The sequence below is a fragment of the Frieseomelitta varia genome, unplaced genomic scaffold (assembly GCF_011392965.1).
Source record: "Frieseomelitta varia isolate USP_RPSP 00005682 unplaced genomic scaffold, Fvar_1.2 scaffold_251, whole genome shotgun sequence".
NCBI lineage: Eukaryota > Metazoa > Arthropoda > Insecta > Hymenoptera > Apidae > Frieseomelitta > Frieseomelitta varia.
Genome location: NW_025109981.1, coordinates 201,454 through 225,422, shown reverse-complemented (window position 1 = coordinate 225,422; position 23,969 = coordinate 201,454). Strand labels below are relative to the sequence as shown.

Sequence of the window (23,969 nt, the reverse complement as noted above, 5' to 3'; positions counted from 1 at the left end):
TGCCTTCTCTCATCAACGAATGATGTTTTTTCTACTTATCATTTTTCATCTTATAATTTATTGAATTTTATAATCTAATGAAAATTTAACGATAGCGTATAATAGAAAAAAATAAGAATAATAAGCGAGGAAAGAAAACTCTTGTAATTAAAAACGTAATAAGAAAGATGGATAAGTAAAATAAAATTGCAATTTGTTATTTATTGCGAACAAATTACAAGCACTACACGTATAAATGTGCGCGTACGTAAATATTTAAAAAATCGATTTAAAAATTCGTTCGTGTAATGACCGTACTGTAAATAATGTGAGGCGTTTATGGCTTTTTTTTAAAGGAATGTGAAATGACAAGTAGCATGTTATTGCATCTATATGTACATCTTCTCTTGAGAAGTTCAATAATGTTGAAACAAATTTTTAGAGATATGTAAATTGCGATTACATTCTCGACTATATAAATGAGATGAAAAAGAGATATGAAAAATGGTAAAAAAGTAAATATTCGCCGGGTGGTGAATGGCGAGAGCCGTCCCTGAGCAACAATGCGCAATTGCGATGCGCAGTGGTACTACGGCGTCCGGGTGTCAGTCAACTCAGTGACGTCTCACAATGTGCGTCGTATGGTGAATTCGTTGTGCCGGTATTTACGAAACCGAAGACGAAATAATAAATTTACGTGTACTTAAATACACGAGGGATCCAGTCGTGCGATCACGATAATAATTCGAGGAACAAACTGAATCGAGAGTCGAACGGGTTCGGTTGAGACGAAATCGAATATATGGGAGTTGCATTGAGGCGTCACTTGCGAATTAGATCGAGGAAAAATGTAAAGTTGATTTTACCGTGCAGTCGATGGACGAAGGATAATCGGAACGAGAGGGAAGATATAAAATGCTTCACCCGAGCGAATGTGATTCGATTTGAGAGAAGTGGATGCACCGTTCTGGTGCAACGAATGAATCTGGAAAGAGCCGCCATCGAAACAAAATTTCTGGTTTTTTCGTAGGGAGCAAACGGTGAATTGCCGCGCGAATTGTTGTTACTGGACGGAGGCGTGTAATATTGAACTAGGCGTGGAAGGAAAGAGAGATTGCACGAAATAAAATCGAAAGCGTAGTAGAATTTAAAACGATCGAGGGAATCATAAGAAGAACGAGAAGCGCGATCGCAAATTAGAGAGCAAAAATAGGCAGACAGATTGATAGACAGACAGACAGGCAGGCAGGCAAATAGACGTATAGAGATAGGTAGATGAATAGATAAACAGATCGATGAATACATAGACAGATAAAGAGGAGAAAGGCAGAAAAAGAGAGAGAGAAAGAGAATCGGAGGAGAGTAGTCGATCAGACGGACACGGTCGGTCGTCGGATAGCGAGAAGTAGAAAGAAGCGCGCGCCCGCTACGACGAGTTTCTCGTCGTGAATAGTCGCGAGGAGTCGCGAGGATGGAGGACGAGCTACGATGTCCTTGTTGCAAGGAGCTGTTCGTCGAACCGGTATTACTACCGTGCTGGCATGCCCTTTGTCTGGCGTGCGCGGTGAATTTGCAAGCACCGCCGGACTCACCTCCGGAGTCGACGACCGATTCATCGAACGCGCCGGGATCCGACCAGGAAGCGGACAAACTCTCGATCCTTTCCGAGACGGATTCCGGGGTGGTGTGCAGCAGCACGTCCACCAGTTCGCGGCCAGGAAGCTATGTCGGCACACCTGGGAACGGCGGCTTCCCACCGTCAGGAGGCACTTTGTGCCTCTCGTGCCCCGTTTGCCAAAAAACCGTTTACTTCGACGAAGGTGGAGCCCACAATCTGCCAAAGTACAGGGCGATGCAGCGTATCGTCGAGAAGTATCAGGAATCGCGAAACACGAGGCTGCAGTGTCAAATGTGCGAGGCTGAACCTCGGGACGCGACCGTCGCCTGCGAGCAGTGCGAGGTCAGTCATCTTTTTCTCTTTTTTTTCTACTAGTCCCTCTCTTCTTTCACCTTCTTTCTCCCTTCTCCTTATTTTCTTTTCGCCCTCTTATATCCTCTCGTATAATGTATTCATCCACTCTCCCCACGAGAGTCGCTATTTACACGCGGGTAAAACGCGTATGAAAATGCTTATATGTACGTCACGCGTTGATTTGTTTCAGTGACACGATAACACGTTGCGTAATTACGCGGTTGAAAATATTCACCGAGTTTGCATCTCAGTGTATGTTTTACGTAGGATTAAATTGCTTCTCCCTTCGTTCTTTCCCCTGTATCAACAGCGATTTTAAATTTGACGAGTTGCACGTGATAGATTGTACGTTTTGATACGTACGATTTGTATCTGATATTTCATTTTTGTTAAATTATTATTATTTATTAATCCAATAGTACTGATCAGCAATTTTTGTAGCAATTTTTATAAAATTAATTTGTAATTAATGGGAAAAAATCTAAATTTGAATATAATATAATAATATAATAATCTAAATCTATAATTTAAAAATTATAATTACATTTGATAATTACCGAGCCGAAAACGAGACGACACACACGTCGCCTCTTGAAACGTAGCCGAGAATAAATATTATTTGCTTCTTCGAATCCATCGATAGTATGGAATTTAGATGGAAAATAAAAGATGGACACGTTTCAGGTGCTGTATTGCGACGGATGCAGAGAATCGTGTCATCCGAAAAGGGGACCTCTGGCAACGCACAATCTGGGCCCGCCTCGGGGCAGCTGGCAATCGAACGGTGGTGGCAAAGGTGCTCGCGGACCTGCCGCGGAAACTACGCCGCTGTGTACCGATCACAACGGCGAGCCGTTGACTCTTTATTGCGCTCTTTGCAAGATCGCGATATGCGCACACTGTCTTCGAGATCGTCACGCAGCCCATCCCCATGATGTTCTACCGTTAGCCGCTGCCTGCAAGGCTCAAAAGGTGAGCATCGTATCCCTTTACTCTCGAGACAAAACTGAAATATAAAATTACGCTGTTGGTTCGATGGAATGACAAATATACATATATACATTTATGACCCTGATGGAACTGGTTCTAAAATTCATTCATGAACTACGAACGCGACTATTTCGATACGTGTAACAACTGAGGGTCAATGACCTCCACCGTAGCTGGAGCTAGAGAGAGGACAGTCGAGGGAAATATTGATGCAGATTTTAATATCGCTCGGTATTCGCGGCACGACACGGCGATTCTTTCAAACTTCGAACACATGCCTGTCGCTTTTGCGATCTTGCCTAGTCACTTGGTTTTGTGAACCAAGTTTGATGAAAATGGGATAAAACAGCACGTGGTACAAACGACAACGTCGTACTTAGTAGACTGCGGATTTTTACGCATTTGTGTGAAATTCCGAAGTGCAAAATTGCATGGAGTGTATATAATATACATAAGAATATTGCATGTAATAATAATATCTTGTATTATATGTACGTCTGTAATATATAATGCAAGACTACACCCATTAAATATCTAAAGCGTAAAATTTCACTTTATAATAGCTTTATAATTATATTTACTATACTATAATTTATAATTTTTTTTATCATTTTTAGTAGGTGAAATAAATTCCATCTTCTAAAATCTCTTCATAAAAACATATAATATTACACAAAAATTCCGCAGTCTAGTAATTACCGAGTCGAACATGAATAGGACGATTTTTTGTTAATTCAAGCTACGACTGTCGACAACAATTTCTACAATTTCTTATATTTTTATACAATTTTAACAAGTCTAGCGCGATAGTCTGAAGTTTAAATGCTTGCGCGATATTCAACTGGCGTGCATAAGCGCGTATATCCTTTAGGAAAAGGAAATAAAAGAAAAGGGAGCACGTTTCCTTGATTAATTGTTCGCGTAATCGCGATCGCATCCGGCTTGCCATGGGAGCGTAAAATATGTATTGTTCGATGCTTCCAAAGGAGAAAGGGGCTGGAAGGATCCGGAGAAAAGAGAACGTCCACACGTGGCCTTTTCGCGTATAATCGGGAGAATAGAAGAAATTGGAGCGCGCCCGATGTTCTCCCGACAAGTGTTCTTATTCTATTTTCACCCCTCGAATCTGTTCGCGTGTGCACACGGCTGTCCCATCTCGTTCTCACGCGACTATCCTTGACGCGGCATTTCTATATATACGTTTGGAACTTTTTGACAGTCACGTGTCGAAACGACGTCTCATGGTTTCACCTATAAAGTGACAGAGAAGTTCGTAAGTTTCGAATGAGAGTGGAAGGAATAAATAGAGAAACTGGTAGAAAATCGAGAGACCTATCGTGAGAGAAGCGAGTACTCAGGTACGCGAGACCATCTAGACGAGTCGCGTATCATTAGGTTCCATAAATGGAAACTTGTTGGAAAATGGCGTCAGTCAGTGTATATATATAGGTATGTACAAAGTAAGACGCCTTTCATATACGTGACTAGCTGGTTTGCTGGCTATTGGCGACGATACGCGGAACAGGGATGGAACCTCGAGGAAAGATCTGATCGCGTCTTCGTTCTCGTTAATACTTTGTGGTTGCGGCTACCACTGCGATTGCTCTTTTCCCTCCCCCTTTTCTTTTCGTTTCTCTCCTTTCTTCTTTCTTCTCTTTTGTAGGCAGTATCGTCTGCGTGGTTCTTTTTGAATTCAGGAATTAATACATATTTTGTGATCAGCTTTTTTCAATGATTTTGAACAATATTTCTCAAGCATTTCGTGATAGCTCATTTAGTGTATTTTCTAATTATCAATCGCTAGATTAAAGTCTATATACAATATTTAAAGTAATTTTGTAATTTCATTTTGTTGTGGCTAATGTAGAAACGAATTTAACTATACTATACCATGATCTTCAATTCACATCCTAGTAATAACATTTCACTAATTGTTCGGAATTTACTATTTATTTCTGAGTAAAATGCTTTATATATTCTGTCTGACATGTTTCAGTGACACTTTATTGACATAGCTCCAATATTTGTTTCATAATAAATCGAAGACAATTGCTGCAGTTAAAGTAAATCTCGATACGAAATCTTGTCGGCTCATCAATGAGAAAATATCGTCGCTTAATCGTATCATCGACTCGTCATTGAATGAGTACATTGCTATCACGAATGATAATAAATTTTCTCTATATTGAAATAAACAAGGGTGTATTAGATTGGGGACACAAGACTATTGACACGTGTTATAAAAATATATTGTTGCTTTAAAATTCACAGATTAGAAACGTGTAATGCAACAACTGTTAATTTGTTTTTTCTCACTATATTTTATTGATGAACGTTGGCTTTATTTATATACCATGTAATTCTGAATTATATAAGAACATTAATTATTAATGAACATTAGACTGCGGACTTACGCATTCTGAAGTTTCCACAGACATAATTAGAAATATAAAAAAACCTAAATACAATTTTGTTTCATCCACTATGTATTGTAATAAATACTCTACTTCGGATATTTTATATATTTTTGCGTATATTATTATTATACGCATTCTGCGCATTTTTGCAACTCTTAATTTGCCATAAATGCATAAAAATTCGTAATTTATTGTCGACTAGTCGACGAGAGACCAACAATATGTTTGGTGTCCAAATTCGGCGATCATAGTTCAGCGTGGCTTCTTAGTACATTTAATGTCAAACAGTTGTCTGTGTGATTGGTTGTATTTGATTCAATACGTTTCATTTATCATAACGATCAGGAGTCGTCCATGAATCGCGGTCGCTCCGACGAAGTATGTAAGATTCCACATATTTCCTTAAATCTAGTGCTCATTGCGACAGTGTAAGCAAGCATCAGCGAGGACACACTTTAAACAAATCGCACATATGTCGTTTCAACTCTCGTACGTCCCTAACAAAGATGCGCGAATATTCCTTGAAAATTGACACATCTGGATGAAGGGAGATTTTCTAAACAAACGCGACGAAAGTAGAAAGAGCCAAGTATGTAAGTTGCAAACATGCACACAAAGGAGATGAAGAGGGTGGACGGAACTGGGTTCTATGGCTGACAGATGGCCAATGGAGCAAGACTTATCCGCGTATAAATTTGAGTGAAACGAGGAGAATCGCTTCGTGTCGTACGTTCAAACTTGAGAGAGCGTCGCCATCCGTTTCGAAGGATTTTTTTTTTTTTTTGAAAAATTCCTGCCAGATTGATGAACGCGACGTTGCGGTGAATTTCAATATTAAGGGAATCCTGGGAATCGCGGTAAGGGAATTATGAGACGAAAATATAGGGGAAATGGAAAGTGCAATGGGGACGCGAGAGCTTACAAACGAAAATAGTTCTTGAAACAGTGCCAGCCTTTGATACTCTGTACGGGTCCTCGCTTCGGTAAATAAACAAAAAGTACGTATACACGTGCGTGGACCGCGCATTGCGAGGAGTACGCAGGCAAGATGCTCTGGCAGCACGTTATCGGAACGCCGAGTTTTCTGGCAATTTATTCGATGTTATGCCATTTATTCAACCGAATAAACGTCAGATCGTTTACGGTCCTTGGTCAAAAAATTAGGTCACTTACAATTTTCAACATCTGTTGTATTTCTAGGAAAATTCAACAGCCTGAATATATAATTTGATAATAATTTTTTATTAACTATTAAAGTACACATATAGTGCATATAACAATATTAACTTTTTAATAATTAATAATAATATATACCTTTTTCAACATGCCATTTATATCGTGCCTACTGTTTCATCATATTTTTTATGATATAAACCTATTGTAAATGGTGTGTTATTAGATGCTTATTACTTGTAATTGATATCCTAGTATAAAAATTCACTCGGTCCTCTATTGCTCATTCAATGTATATAAATTATAATATATATAAATTAAGTTTTGTGCAGACGTTCAAAATTTACTAAGAATACGAAAGATTTTAAAATTGTGAGTGGTACTAATTATTTAAGACTGTATTTATCAATCCAGACGATTGCATTTCATTTTTGTGGAGAATTTGACAAAACATTATTTTGTCTTGATATTAAGTTATCCTAATATAAAATACATTGATTTACAGAAGTATCTAGACACGACCAAAAATATATTTCTAATGATACGTAATATGTCTCAAGTGAGATTTTTTAATCTAATTTTCGTGTTTCATCTTATCACAAAGAAGCCATATATGGTTTTATAATTTCAGTAGAATTTCATTTACATAAACCTCCATTTGCACGTATAATTTATACATATTTATATATTTTTACATATAATTGGAGTTCATATAGTAGATTGCTTTCTCTACTAGTAATTTTTTGTTCATATAATAGAAGTCTAGATTTAAATAAATGGATTCAAGAGCATTGATTGAAATTCGATTCAAATAAATGAACTCTGTAACAAAGTTCTATATATAAATATCTCAAATAAAGCTGGAGGTACCGTACATAGAAGTATAGACTTCTAAATTACTGTAATGTAAAATACAATTCAAATGAATTTCTCTAATTTAATTTTAACATATACAAGGTATTGATAAGAAGAATAAATAAATGTAATAATTAAATGGCTGAAGATTGTGCACAGTGACTTTAAATGTGTCTGTTTATTGTGGAAATTTCAGAATGTTTGAAATATTGTTTTCTAACCAGATTGAAAAAAGGCTTATTCAAATTCTATGAAGTATCAGCCATTTATTAAAAATGTGTACGAGATTTGAAAACCTGCAGCAAATTAACAGTAGAAATACACTCGTCAGCCGTAATTGTCGAAACAAAAATATCAAGCTTCCAACGAAATTGCACTAAGTCTTCAATTATTTCTGTGATTCTGTGGAAAAACAATTTCTCACGTAACGTGCTTTCACTATCAAAATGTTATCGTTTAAACTTCGTTTAAACACCAGTTCTTCTTGTTTCCTTTTAACATATATAAATCTATATGTGTTCTCATGCATAAATTCTGTATTCTGCAATTCAATTAATATATAAATTTCTAAAGTTTCGGCGTTGTTTCACAGTGTAATTACAGACGTAAAATTGCAGGTACAGAGCGGGCCGATGAATTTATTATTAAAGAGATGGGTTGAATGCTCGGTATAATAGTAACCATATCGGTAGGATGTTTTAGATATATTTGCGATGGTCGATCGGTGTGATAAGTGGTGCGCGTTGCACGCATAGGGTCAGAAGCTAAGGACGAAAACGCGGGTTCAGTGTTGGAGGGCCTCGTTACATAGTGCTGTTACGCACGAAACGCGCCATGGCGATGGCGTGCCATGGAGCGAAGATTTCCTCGCCGCCGTTCTTCCCCACGTTCTCTCGTTCTTTCTCCTCCTCCATTGTTCGTCCTTTGCTTTCCCCCCCCCCCCCCCTCACGCTGAACCAGCGTGTTCCATTTCGAATTTAACGATGGAAAATGCACCCTAGCCGAGTCGATAAGTTGCTATTTTTCCCCTCTCTTTACCCCTCCTTACGGCCATCCGTTTACACCCCTCGGTTCTCGCCACGGCCCATGTGATCGTCCGTTTTTTCATACCCGAATAAATTTCTTCCTTTTATCTTTTCGATAAAACGATATATGCGGCTCGTTTGGATGTCTTTCGTATACTAGAAAATGATCCCCATAGTGCGCGTTATGGTGTCGTTATGGTCCGAGGAGCGAGCCGGTTCGTGGTCTATGACGTGTACGAGCCGTAGCCGCTTCGTTTCCTTCCCTTTCATCTTCTAAAAATATCGTCGCGATGTTTTGCAAATCTTGCGCTCGTTGGTCGAAAGATGCCCCTGGTGGTTCATGGTTGTGGAAATTTTTTTCGAGTTGAAAGAGTCTGTTGTTATAAGGCGGCAGTTCCTCTTTCGGGCAATTCAGGAAAGTAATTACAAAAATCAGGTGTTGTTTTGAATATGTTAACTCCTTTAATGTTGAGTAACAATGTTGTTTTTATTCTGGAATTATTTTCTTCATCGGAACTGAAAATTTGCAAAACTACTATACTTGTTACTTAGAGCCAATTTTATGGAACAATTGGGACTACGTCCTTGCTGCAAACAAACTTACACGAAAGATTTAATTGCGTTTATTTTATAAGACGCGTTTGTAAATGTGGATATAATAAACATTGTGTACGATGGAAAAGCATCGTGAACGAAACTGAAAGAAACGGTGACTCACTGTTTGAGGGCAGGGACCACCTAATAAATATGAAGATAGCCGTGTCTGCACGTGACATAGGGTGTGTATAGAATGGGTCGATTAGAGATTTCTTTTATATTGGTTACTTTAGGACACGGCACGTGTCGTAAGCTGCACGGAATTAATTGTCTTTCTATGATTTCTCGAACGTGACCAATTCTCACATAGACGATAACAAAAGTTATCGGAGAAAAAGATAATAGAATATTTGATTAAGTTAATATTGCTATAGGAAGACAAATGTCTGTAGACAGAACGTAGATTTTTCTCAATCAGAGGTCCCATAAGGGGTCGTCTTTCACAATATAATAATTATGTTAGTGATATTAAATTTCTTTGTTTTAATTTTATTTTAATTACTCTACGTGACACGTGGCATAAACTGGACTTTCTGTGATTTCTCGAATGTGACCAATTCTCGTGTAAGTGATAATGAAAGTTAAGAGCTTAGGATAATGAGAGATATTTGACTAGGCGTTAATACAGTAGAACTCCGTTTAGATGAATCAGGGCGAATTGGATTAAAATAAAAATTCAGTGAATGTTTGTTCAGAAATGAGTGTTCTCTATTTTATATATTTCATCCATAATATAATAACATTTCAAGATACACTGATAATCTAATTTTATTTCATAATTTTATTATATTATTTATAATTATAATTATTTCATTAACTTTATATTTTATTACAGACTTAATATCAAAAAAATTTTTTAATTTATCCTTATTAAAAAATCGTACAATTGGAATTATTTGAACTTTAATGCCAATATTTATTTTATTATTAATTTGTTACCCATCATTAAAAATTTTATATTTTATTGATGAAATATATAATAATCCTTATTTTTCTATTATAGCAATTGGACATCAATGATATTAATCTTATGAATATCGAGAATTTAATAATTATGAAATTAATTGTCGTATAAACAATTATATAAATTTAAATCCAATTCGCCTACGTGAACTTGTCGGGAAAGAAGTAGTTTATGTAATTACAATTCTCCATTGGTGATTTTTTTGCTCACATAATACGAGTTTAGATTCAAGTAAGCGGATTCAATCAGCAAGAGTTCAATGGATCAGGTATTGATTAAAATTTGGCTGAAATAAATTGGAGTCCGTATAAAGTGGAGTTTCTACTATTGTATTTCTAGAAAATCGCGTTTTACAGACAAACGCGAGTGGTTCACCATCTTTCACATCAGCATGATATATTTAGTACGTCAGTACGTAGCACAACGAGTGCTTTGTGATCGCGGTTCGGCAATTATCTGATAGCTTCACTCAATTCCAGTGAAAATATTACGTCGAATTCGTCCGTTATCGAACGATAAATTTTTGGTCACGGTTAATCTATAGTCGTTGCGGTTGTCTCTACGTATATCGTACAGTCACGCGAGTAGATACATATTTATTTCACGTTCATTATCAGAAGTGTATCTTTCCTTTCTTTTTTTTTTTTTATTGTCGTTTATTTTTGCCGGATCGACTTTACAGTCGAGCAAATCTTTTCTTTTCCCATTCGATATACAACTCGATTACTTTCACTCAACTTTGCTGTATGTAAATTATAAAATACACGTGTAATTCTCCGATGGTCTTGTAATTAAATTTCGCTCGGTATTGATTTTACTAAAAACATATAACGGAATGTTAAAAATTCCCATTGCTCCTAATTGGCCATGATTGTATAAACTTCTGGAACTTATTACATCTTTCAGGATGTAGATGACAAGTTTTAATGAGCGCGACAGTTCGCTGTGCACGCGTCTTCGTTTCTTTGTTATTTCTTCGTCGGAGGGAATGATCGTTTCGAACAAGCTGGCGAAACGTAATCCAACGTTAAACGAGAAGACAGCTGTCGAGGGCACGTCGTTAGAAGCTGGTGCAAACGTTGATTTGATCAATCAACGGACCAATGGAAATCTATCTACGTGTGTAAGTTGTCGATCGAAAGAACGAGATTAAAGTCGTCTATTTGCCGCGTACGTAGCTAATCTTAATTTAAGTGTATTGAAATATGACCCAGGCGAAACAAATAATAAATTTATTACTTATCAGTAATTTCTATCCAGTAATATATACATATATATATTGAATTCAAAAAAGAAGACGAATTATTGTATACGGTTTGGTCACTCGTTATGGTTCGTGAACCAGTTACTAGCACTAGGATTAAAACCTACCCGTGGAATCTTTTGGCCATTTTATCGAACTTTGAGTATTGGGATTCGGGACGACGTGATGCTAGGGTTTCTTGGATTTTCGTCGTTCGTTTGCAAGTGGAATCCTCTCCTTCCCAGTTGTGCCATGAAAACTGGGACACCTTCCAGTCGAAAGCTCGATTCGAACGAACATCTATTCATCAAGATTTTATACGCGCAGTGCACGTGTGCGCGTGCACACCGGGTGGATGCACGAGTGTTCACATTCTCGCATCGAACGATGGTTTTGGTCTGATTAACGTGAAATATAAATGGGGATAAAAAAGGAGAAGGAAGGAAGAACGTTATCACTGTTTGATGAGAATGCGGTGCATCGTGATTTATGGGGAAAAGAATAGAACGAACGGTCGACGACCCGGCTTTTAATTTAACACGTCGTGACGCCGTCTAGATTAAAGTAAGCGACGCGCGATCTTTTTTTTTTTTACGACTTTGTGGATTTTGCGACAGATAAGCGATATATCCCTGAGATACGACGATACTTTTGTCGTATCCAAATAATTGAAAAATAAATTTAACCAGATTTCACGAAACTGTTTTTCTTCACTTGTCCTTTGTACACATGTACGTCCGTCTTATAATCAAGAGACCAATTAAATTAATGACAATAAGAGACAAATTAATGATGTTAGAGACGATATGAAAGAAATACATTCATCCATAATTCGTGGTCGATTAAATACAGTTCACTTTGTCCATATTTGCGCCAACTCATATTTTTATGGATAGAATTGTGGATAGAACTGGAAGCTAGATAGAAAATGGTTATTATATAATAATAGTTTACTTATTAAATAATAAATAATATAATAATAACTATTAATAATTACATTATATAATAAAACTATTATTATATAATAATAGTTTACTTATTAATAGAATTACAATTAAATATTTTACTTACTTGCTATATTTTGAATGTTTCATTATTTACTTTTTATTAAGTATAATTTCATTATTAAATGAATTTTTGCATCTCAAAAATTTTCCATCTTAAAATACATAAAAACATCTGCGTAGGAAAGATAATGGAGAGTTGACAAGTTTGGCCATTAATTTGCAAAAAATTTCACGACGACGATGCACCGCAGTGCCTATAGGATTTCCTTTGGAAAGTTAGCGAGTAAAATTGCGGAAATTAGCTGGAACGAAGTTGCGGTCGTAGTTAGGAGGATGAGTGTCTCGAGGAAGAGTAATTCAATTACTCTTCGACACGAACTATCGATGCTCGTCTAGTTCGATAAATAATGAAAGACCAGTAATTGTAATAAATAGATAGATAGACGAACTAATACGATATTATCCATAAGTATATAAGCAGTTAGCGTGACGCGATTAAGAGATTAATAATAATAATTCTTGTTTACATTTTCAACTTTCATGATGGAAGAAGGTTTTTTTATTGTTAATCCTTTACTTCTTGCAGCAGGTAATTGGCCACAAAAGATTGGCTAAATTGATTAACTGAAACAAAGAGCGTACCTGTATCGTTGTGAGATAAAACTTCATTTATGATATATGATAATACTTGATTAAATGAACTCTTGTTGATTGAATCCATTTATTTGAATCTGAATCTCTGTAACACGGACGAAAAATTATTAGAGGAGAGAATCAGTGAACTCCTAACGAAGATATTTCAACATGGACTAAACATTCAGAGAATTAAATTTTTCATTTTTTATTTATGTCAACATTATCTGTTGTTTTTATTAACATATCGGTAAACATTCTTCTGAGACCTGATGACTGCAATATTCGATATTTGAATGGAACTTTGTTCATTTGAATCAAATTTCAGCCAATGTCCAATTAAATAAATTCTTGCTAGTTAAATCCATTTATTCGAACCCAAACTCCTCTCTAATTAATGAAAACTCTTTAGTAAAAAAAAAAAAAGCGAAATCAATGAACTGGTGAGTACCGAAACATCAACTATTTCTATCATCACTCATCAGAAGTTTGAAAATGGAATCCTGCTAGTTAACATTGTATATGATTGTCCGTAATCGAATCAGACACGAGAGCTAGATTTCATTTGAAACATGTTTCACATATTTAAAAAAAAAAAGTATACTCACGAACTATGAAAATATGTCATTTGAAAATTAACGACGATGATCGTTTGATACGGTTACAGACGGAGCTCTCGCAAAATCTGCAACAGCTGTCGGAAAGAGCTCGTTCGACGACAGAATTCATTCAGAGGCTCAAAGGAATGACGGACAAAGTGCACGTGAGTATTTATCTTGAACGTACCTTTTAAATTTCATCGCTTCGGGGTTGGCCTCCGTTATGGAAATTATGGAAGGACTGTGCGCGCGCGATAATTGAGAACATCAGCTGCTCCTCTTTCTCCCCCTGCCACACCCCCATCTCCTACTTCTCTTCCGTTCTCCATTCCACGTTCATCCGTCGACCATTTCGACTCCTTTCCCTCGTTCGTTTCCTCCTACGCCGGTTGTTAACCACCGGGTCGCATCGTTTTAGCGACGCTAATATCTCGACGTTATCAACGCCAGTTCGAATAATTCATTTTCATCGTCCAATTTCCCTTCTGCGATAATGAAAAAATAAAAATCATCGTTTGAAGGAGGCGAATCTCTTACAGAGGCAATCTGTTTAACATTTGAATTGTTTGTTTGATATTTAGTACTAAATTATTAGTACTAAATTAGTTTAATAGAATTAGTTTAATAAATGAAATGTATACTTATTATTTAGTATTAATTATTTATTAATACGAATTATTAGTATAATTATTATTTAATATATTAACCAATAATTATTTAATATTACTAATTATTAGTATTACTTGTGCTGATAAGTTTTTACGAGTTACAGCAATTTTTACGAGAAGTAATTTTTTCCTTTTGATCAGGTGTACTCCTTACTATACATATATAGTAAATTTATGTTTAATAAATTAAAGTTATATATATTTAATATATATAAATTTACTATATATAGTAAATTTTATTTATTATAATAACACATATACAATAATATACTCCTTAATATATTACAATATTCGACTCGTCGAATGAATTAATGATAATGATAATAAAGATTAATAGTATATATGAAATGTATACTTATTATTTAGTATTAATTATTTATTAATACGAATTATTAGTATTACTTGTACTAATAAGTTTTTACGAGTTACAGCAATTTTTACGAGAAGTTACAGTAATTTTTTTCCTTTTAATCAGTTGTACTCCTTACTATACATATATAGTAAATTTATGTTTAATAGATTAAAGTTACATATATTTAATGTATATAAATTTACTGTATATATGTATATAGTAAATTTATGTTTTATCTATTATAATAACACATGTACAATAACATACTCCTTAATATATTACAATATTCGACTGGTTGAATAAATTAATGACAGTGATAATAAAGATTAAACATAAATTTATAGTTAAATTAATAATAATAAATTATTATCGATATACAAATCGGACTCTGACAATCTTGTTGTATGTTAACAGGAGGAGTGCGTTGCATTAGAGGAAGAGGTAGAGGATAGGGTGGCGAATCTGGTGAGTCTTTTGCAGGCGAGGAAATCTCGGCTAATCGAAGCAGCCCGGCAAACCAGAGAGGCGAGGGTGCGTTCTTTGCGGGACCAAGTAGCCAGATGCGCGTCTCATCTACAGGCGACCACGGCGCTTCTCACTTTCTGCATCGAAGCTCTGAAGGAGAACGATAGTGCAGCTTTCCTCCAAATCGGCGGCATGCTCTCGGTTAGAGCTGCTACTGCTGCTGGTTCTTGGGGCGGCGCAGAGGGTGTTCAAGAAATTGCTCGGCTACCGTTGCTCGATCTTACTCTGGATGACAAACCGTTACGTCGTGCTATCGATCAACTTACATTTGTTCAGTTGAAACGTAAGCTTCCTCTCTCTCTCTCTGTCTCTTTCTCAATTCTGTGTTTCTCATTCGAATCGATTTTTCCTTATTTCGAGCTTTTCTCTTTATTACGGTCGATTTGTTCTCGTTTCTTCCTCCGCGTATTTTTCTTCTTTCTGAGCCGGAAGGCAGATCAAAGAGTCAGTCGACGTTTATAACGTGTAAGAAGTAAGAAAAGCGACTCTCTTTTTGATCGTCGAGATCGTCTCTGGTTTGTTAAAGATGCAAGGAAAAGAAAGATGAAAGATATATATTGTTGGACACAAAACATGCTTTGTTCGGTATTATTGATTGAATGTAAACTATTGCCTCATGTTGGACGCAGCATCGGAAGGAGAAGAACGATTCCCGATTGCAGGTAATTGGGCGAAGGGATTTCGAATTCCACGTTTCTAGTTTATCGTGGGAAACATTTCTATAATCTCGTTGTACATGTATTTTCTTGTGGCACAGCATGGCTCAGTAACTTCAATCACCTTGAATATCTTTGTTATTTGTAACAATGTGAAAAATAATGAATTTTAGTATATAGCATGTAGTGTGCAATTTGTGGAAATTTCAGTGTCATTTATATTTTTTTAACCGAGCCAATTTAAAAGTTGTAACTTTGCATAGAGTGGAACGTGAACATTTAAAACATTTGAAATATTTTAAAATAAAAAAAAGAAGAAAAAATCATTTTATAACTATTTTCAACCGCATTTCACACTGAACAATCTGGATCATATCTTTTTGAACTCGTCTCAAAGCCAACTATTATATAGAGACAAAAATAATTGTAGCATATCAATTAATTCTTTAAGCGTTTAAAATTATGAGAAGTCTAAATGACAAGCATATAAGAAAATAAGATTACATTTATCTTTTAATATACATATTTAATCAATATGTTGTAATATGTTATATCCTCTTTGAACCTTCTAAATAAGTAAATCAATTATTTAATTATTGATTATAACAATTACGGATTAAACATTTAAAGGATTAAAAAGATACAGATAAATACTTTGTATCGTGTTATGTTTCTCTTCAACATCATACAAAATCATGAAATTAACAAATAACAGAATATTCAAGGTAAAACAGAGTTATTAGGTCATTCTGTATATATGGTTTGTTCAAGTCGTCTTTTGTCTCTCCCTTTCCCCTTTTTTTCCGAAGGAAAGTTAATCCAAGACATTTTAGAAAGACGATGTCGTACCGTAATTTTAGTTTCGTAAAAGTGTTTCGCGCAAAAACCTCGAGAGAGATTGTATTCTCGAGCGTTCGCCAATCGCGCGGAACTTTTCGCCTCTGTGAGATTCTCGGGAAAGTTTCGTCGACGAGACGTGTCCCCGGAGCGTATCTGAAACAAGAGCTCCGTTCCGAATCGTCGTCCCGTGCGTTTCTTTATCGTCTCTCTAATTTCGTTGGTTGGTCATCGGTTACGTACAATGGGAAAATTTTGTAGCCCCCGGAGCGCCGATATTGATACCGGAAGAGTGCAGCGCGGAGAACAACAGCGTGACAGTCGCTTGGCAACCTCCACCTGGACACGGAATCGTTGGGTGTGCCGGTCAACGAGGTCCCGCCATCGAAGGGTATTTACTGGAACTGGATGATGGGTGCGGTGGCGAGTTCAGGGTAAATAACAAATTTCTCGACGAGCCATCGCGTCGGAGGAAATACCGAAGGTGGCCCGGCCACTGCTCGTGCAAATCAGTAAATTCAATCGAGAATGTGGTGTAATTTTTTTCCATTAGCAAATAACAGAAAAAAAACTGTAGCATGTTGAGAATGCTGTTGATAATTTGAAATATCTGAAACACTGTTGGTGTTATTTAATTTGTAACACGGCAAGTAACGTGGCCTCTTACTAAAACTAATATATATAAATTATTTTGACACTTCTGACATTTCCTATTTTTCAATCTGTAATAGGGGTGATAAACTTCAATTTGCAAAAGTTTTTCAGTAAGTATTCAATCGGTGCAGTCGTGGTTAGAATATGCCAACAATTTGAAGTAAATCGTTTAATTTACTCATTTATATATTAATTCATGTTAATTTTGAAACATGAAATTTTAGGTTTTAATGCAGTGTTGTTAATTTGGAATATATATTGAAATACTCCATAGTGATGATTTTGTTTTGTGGGTTTAAAACTTAGAATTGATATTTATTGCGATTGATTTTTATAAGAGAACATAATCTACACCATAATAAAATCATTACTTTATGTCATTTTTTGATTAGATAAAAGTTTCAGATATTCTTACATTCTTATCTTATTGAAAGTTTATGGAAGTTTGCTAATTTCCCTTTGATTCCTTACTGTGTAACTTTTAACTCACGTTAAACTAATAAATTAAAATTTCAATTAGGTTGTAGACTTCCTTTGAATGAGGAAACTTCAAACACCGCTAGAATTCTTGAACTTTAGAGAATCAGAAAATAAGAGTTTTCCACTTCACAGGAAAATTATTTAACATTTTTCGACATAATGAATAGTTTCAATAATATTTTAGCTACTAGCCTTAGGTAATCACTGTATACAAATATTAGTATCTCATCGTCTAACGTTTGTTTAAATGGGATCGTTCCATGCCTGAACGGATAGTGCTCGTATAAATTGACCTTTAATTGTTTCATCGTGTGTTTGATCAGGAAGTGTACTGCGGCCGAGAGACGATCTGCACCGTGGACGGATTGCATTTCAATTCTCTCTACAATGCCAGAGTGAGGGCATTTAACAGCGCCGGAGAAGGCGAATACTCGGAGTTGATCGGGCTTCAGACTGCCGAGGGTGAGTTCCTCTTTCTCTCGTTTCTTTCCCTTCGTTTTGCGTCGTCGTTTCGTCTTCTTGTATTTTCCTCGATCGTGTCGCGATTTATGCGTTTCTCGCTGGCAGTAAGAAGAAAAAAAAAAAAAAAAGAAAAAAAGAAAAGGAGAGAAAGAAATATCGACGTCGGCTGGAAATAAAGTCGACGATCCGTCGAACTTGCGCCACGAGGAATTAGAATTTCATCTCATCGATGCGACGACGATATTTATATGCGACGAGGCTGACACGATTTCGGAGATGCTCGTCTCGGCTAGAATTTCTCGGTGCGATATGCGCCTCGAGAGTCTGTCGGAAACGAGAATTTCGTTGAAAGGTGAAATTCTGGTCTACGAGACGTATAGCACGTATCCACCTCGCACGAGCTTTAGACTAGGTTTTCATACGGACGTTGAAACGATTTTTTTGAAACGTTATAGAAATACAGGGTGAATATCTTTTGCGACGCTCTTTTTATTAATCCGCTTAATAATTTCATAATATTTTTGACAGACTAAATAATAGATGATAATTTTGTATAAAATAAAACGGCTAAAATTATATTCTACGTTTCTATTTTACCAGAAAAATAGAACTATCACATATATATTTTACCAGATATGATATTACATATACATAAAAGTAACTGCTAATTAATTATTGTTGATTATTATGATTATTATTAATTCAAATAACGATTATTATACGTACAAGTGATCAATACGTGAAAAGAAATAGAAACAATAAGTGACAGAAATATACACTTATATTCTGTTTATTAGTAATAAGAATTGATGTTGAAAATTTTAAACGTGCAAATAGACCAATTAAAATCTTTAATACAATATTTTACGTATTAAAATTGAAAGGTCTGAACGAAATTTCAAGTCTTATTAAATATTAAAGTATTACACGCACGTATATCAATCACTTGTCATATTGTTGTACACGATATCTTATTATTTATTCTAAGAGCAATAGAATTATCACGTGTGGTGAGTAATTGAGCGAACATCATTGTATCATAAAAGATACGAAGTCGAAGAGATGTTTCATTCGAATTTTCAAAATTATTATTTATTATAATCCTTGCCTAGGCGGCTTAGGATGTTTACAATGTGTATTTCTGTACATCTTTTTTTCTTATTTTCTAACTCTGTAACTAATTCTTAATGTCTACATCTTATGGAACTTTTAATATCTACATCTTATGGAACTGGACCTGTGCTATATCGTATAATCTTATAGTCTTATAATCTACCCTTATACACTTTATAAGACTATAAGATTGTATGATAAAAAGAAAAAAGAAACTATCTTCTACTGGTTTCTAATATTGCCTTCTCTTTGAATTTTCAATATTAATTCAGTAATCAGAGATGATACGTTGGAATCGATGTACATATAGGAACGTGCGTCATTCACCTATGCAAAATAACGTTTTGCATTCACGTTACATTACGACGCACGATACGCGCGTTTCAACGCACACGTGTGCCCTATAGCCTTGGCCATAGTTCCGGGGTTTCCATTTCGCGTAGCGTTCGGTTTCCGATGATCGAAGTGACGACGGCATTGACTACGATGTGTATTACTCGAGTTTGTCCACTCGATTTCGTCGGTCGCCGTCATTCGGGAACAATGGCCCGGCTAGCAGAATCGATCGGTCGATTATTTAATTGGGGGATCCTTTGTTGGACAGTGGCGTGGTTCTCGTGGGCAACCGGGGCGTCCGGTATACCACAGGAGGTATCAATTTCCGAGGACGCGATGAGCGCATCCTGCGAGGGTTACGAGCACCGAGTCGTCCTATCGAGCGTCGGATTTTCACGGGGCGTTCATTATTGGGAGCTGACGATCGATCGTTATCACAGCGACACAGATCCAGCGTTTGGTATAGCCAGGGCCGAAGTATCGCGGGATCGAATGCTCGGTAAGTTGATTTAGGCACAATCTACGGCTATTGATCCTAGCGCTCGGTTTGCTCACGTTTCGCTTTGGAAGCGATCTTTGGAAGACAAAAGCGGCCTATTCTCAAATTCCTTGTGACCGTTTGTCGGTTGTAGAATTGACGAATGGTAATTATCAATTAAATTATGTCAGCATATTTACTAAAAGTCAAAAAATTTCTATATCGTTGCCGAGAAACTTCGTCAAACCGAGGTGAGTCTGAATAATGAAACAATATATATCTTCGATCGGCCAAAAGAATATAAGTTCAACCAAAACAGCATAAGTTATCATTTTCAATCATTTTGGGAGACGTACAATTATTATAAAAAATATATAGTGATATTTAAGAATATTTTATCAATCTAAATTAAAGAAGTGCATATATGCATTGTACAAAGTTTCCTTGTTGCTCCAAAAATGTTCGGGCTCTGGGAGCAGGTTCGGTGCGCAATATGTTAACTTCTGGATCATTATTAATCCTTAGGCAAGGACGACAAAGGTTGGAGCATGTACATAGATCGGCAGCGTTCTTGGTTCATGCACGGCGGAGGGCACGCGCAAAGAACCGAAGGTGGCGTGCAACAGGGCTCGACGGTGGGCGTTCTCTTGGATCTGGACACCACGCACACGCTTCGTTTCTTCGTCAACGATCAGCCGCAAGGGGGAATCGCGTTTCGCGATCTGTACGGCGTGTTCTATCCGGCTGTTAGCTTGAACCGCGGGGTGACTGTCACCTTGCACACGGCGTTGGACGTGCCTCGTCATCTGTTAGCGTTGCACGAGGAATACATGACGGACACGATTCAAAGCTAGGGGTACCTAACTGTCCTGAAGAAGGGCCTTTTGCAGGAAGTCGGCTCGCTCGGTTCCGCCTCGGCTCCGACCGACAAATCGTCCAGGGAATTTAACGGTCAGCTCGAGAAGATCGTCGAGGAGAATCTCGGTGATACCAACTGACGATCTGAATCACTGGCCAACGACGACGACGACTCGACGTTTGTTACAACTTTCTCATACTTAATTTTAGTTCTTATTCTGCAGATCTCAAAGAGTGGCTCAGTATTTTTTTTTTTTTTTTTGGTAAACTTTGTTTTCACTGCTGCTCGATGTTCGGCGATACTATTTTGATAAGGAATCGAACGAAACTGTTAATATTTAGAAGCAAAGGTTGTTTATTGTGACCTTTGAACTTTTCGATATCTTTTCTGTTTCAAGTTAACTTGAGACTTGAGAGGTTTTGATTGAAAGCAGAATAGATATAGAGGAGAAAATAAAATGGTGATTTTTATATATGTAATTCTCAATTTTAAGGGAAGCTCTATCTTTCTAAATTCTTTTCCATTTCTTTCGTATACGAATGGAATTCATGTTTCAATTTTATATGTATTGAAAGTTTTATTCTTACAATCGATGAAAACCTGTCAATATTTGAAACTCTTGCGTTGTGAAGAAAAGAATCATACAACAAATGTTAAGGCATCGTTGTAAAGAGGAGGTTCTAATCTTTGAGATGGTGATAGATTTAACTATGAAAAAGAAACTTCTCAGTGTCCGTAAAGACGTTCTTCTGTTCTTCGAGGAATTAAATTTAAATGAAAAATGATTTTCTTGAAACAGAAAAGATAACATTGCACAACTAATAACATATTTCAGAGCTAATTGAAAACTTCAACAGTTTCATGTTCGATCTCTCATTTTGATCATTGTATTTGCGCAACGACGTTTTTTTCTCTGACAAAGTTGACACTGCCAATCTTTTTTGATAAATTTTACAATTTTTGTAAGTACATTTAGACGACCTGCCGAACGATTCGAAATATCCATTTTTCCTTTTTCTATCGCGCGAACATGGACGATAATAATTCGTTCGGCGCGCGGAATTTTCACACGCAAGATCACTGCCAGTAGCGAGATTTGTCGAATCGGAGACCGCCGGTTCTCGACGAAGTAGGTAAGTCGAAAAATATTTTTTTTTTTCGCCTGACGATCGTCAGCCCGGTCGTATTCTTATCCATATCGATACGTATAAGTGTAGTAGTCGCGTGTAGGCGTAAGGTAAGCTCCATGGATATTTAGTAAGACGCATTGCAAGGAAGCAGAAAGGAAAGGAAGAGAGTAGAAGGACGGAAGGAAGGAATGAACGAAGAGAGAAAATGAGAAGTGAAGCAAGTAAAGCAGAACACGCTACGAGCAAGCAAGCAAGCACACATGCGCACAAACTCGTACGCTTGTAACGAAAAGTAACGTGTCGAATAAACGATTTTCTAGTCCCTCACCCCGATAGAAGTTCTCGTCTACTTCTTTTCGCGTTCGGTTCTGTCGCGCCCATTTTTTATTCTTTTTTTTTTTCTCTCCAAGTTGTTTGCTTTAATCGCGCTATTTTTCATTGTTGTTAACCAACGTCGTTCTCTCCCTCCCCCCTTTTTTTTCTTTTTTCGTACCATTTTTTTTTTTTTTTTTTGTTTCTCTTTTGTACGTAGAAATATGCGAGCGAGCGTCTCTCAGCTTCGTTCGAAGCGAAAGCTACGAGAGCTATTCGAATATAAGCTTATTTAAAATAGATGTTGCAGCGCACACTCGTGAAACTGTTTCTCCCAGCCAGCGTGGAGGATCAAGATCGGCGTTGTACATATTTGTATATACGTATTCCGATTGTATTTCCGATCAATTTGCCAACTTGTATTTACAATCCTATCCGATCAATAAAACACGCTAGAAACTGACAAGATGGTTCGTGATCGTTTCCATGCTACACCCGAGAGATCATACTGAGCTTCCGTCACGTCGATCCATCTCCAAAGGAAATTCATTTCCTCTTTTCTTTTTTTTTCTTCTCGAAAAGATTTACTTTTTTATCTTTTTTCTTCGGTCCCTCATCATTATTTTCCTTGAATTCGTTTTCGTTTTCTCCCTTTTTCTCTAATTACCTGAAAAGAAAATTCCGGTGAAATGATATCCACGATTTTCTTCTGATGTACGAGCAAACATAACCGCTAATGACCTCGATCTCCTCCTAGGTAACAGTAGATAATTTAATCCTGTCCCCTTAGGCTATGTTGTGGTTTGGAAATCTGAAGAAAGAAGAAAATGAAAGAAGGACATAGAGGGATGAGTTACAGCGGATACTAAGAGACTGTCAGCTGTTTGAAACAGTCACCATTCAATGGAAGATATAGATAGGTATATCTAATTTCTTCGAAGAGATAATTTCATATTCAACAGAGTGGATATTAAGTTGATGCATATGAAACATTTTTTAAATGTAATTAATCGTAATGTCATAATGTTAATATTATAATTAATGTTTTTTTAAATACAGTTGATCGCATCGTTTAACTAGCTTCTTGAAAATATCATGCATTTAATTGAAGTAATTATTTCTGCAATTGAGAATATGAATTGCTATTGAAGTAATTATTTTTCTGATGAACAAATTCCAAATTTCTAAGAATTATTAATTTCATTTGCTGAATATTATAATACGTGCTTTACTTTATTCTCTACAATTTTACATATTATGTACATTTCGTAGATTTTTGAAACGTTTAAATTCTCAAAAATGCGTAAGCATCCGCGCGCAATAATAATAATATTATTATTGTAATAATAGTAATATTTAATTTATATAATAATGTTTACAAATTCGGACGAATAGCAGCTCTAATATATTCCAACACTCGTTAAGTCGATTTCGATCGTTAATTTTATACGGAACGTGCTTCTTTAACTATTTTTCGCGTGTCTTCTAGCTATTATTTTGCTAGTGTTTAAGTGACCAACTCGGACTATTTTAGAACCGCTTTCCAACCACGAAACAATGGTCGCGTATTCTTGGATTACGGTCAGATATATGTTAGATTTATGTCGTAATTTTTAACGTATATTAAAATACACGTGTACATGTGGTAAATGT

General features: G+C 36.3%; 2 protein-coding genes across 3 annotated transcripts in view; one reads left to right on the top strand and one right to left on the bottom strand.

Moving 5' to 3' along the window:
• The window catches only part of LOC122528506 (calmodulin-lysine N-methyltransferase), a 33,141-nt gene extending 13,541 nt beyond the window's left edge, over positions 1 to 19,600 (bottom strand). Inside the window, exons 1-3 of the mRNA XM_043653724.1 lie at positions 19,590 to 19,600; positions 18,615 to 18,617; positions 14,853 to 14,860 (exon numbers count right to left, since the gene is read on the bottom strand). The gene's annotated coding sequence lies outside the window, so the exon portion shown is untranslated. The remainder of the gene's footprint in view (positions 1 to 14,852; positions 14,861 to 18,614; positions 18,618 to 19,589) is intronic.
• On the top strand, positions 231 to 22,779 carry LOC122528488 (E3 ubiquitin-protein ligase TRIM9). 2 transcript variants are annotated; one of them, XM_043653681.1, is made up of 9 exons: positions 231 to 1,939; positions 2,636 to 2,923; positions 13,523 to 13,618; positions 14,889 to 15,282; positions 15,629 to 15,661; positions 16,754 to 16,926; positions 17,950 to 18,088; positions 19,806 to 20,036; positions 20,541 to 22,779. In XM_043653681.1, exons 1-9 carry the CDS (start codon positions 1,451 to 1,453, stop codon positions 20,867 to 20,869), a joined length of 2,172 nt encoding a protein of 723 aa, XP_043509616.1. In that variant the 5' UTR covers positions 231 to 1,450; the 3' UTR covers positions 20,870 to 22,779. The 2 variants fall into 2 exon arrangements, with proteins under 2 accessions (XP_043509616.1, XP_043509617.1); XM_043653682.1 differs by lacking the exon at positions 15,629 to 15,661 and having other exon boundaries at positions 233 to 1,939.
• Positions 22,780 to 23,969: the final 1,190 nt, after the last annotated feature.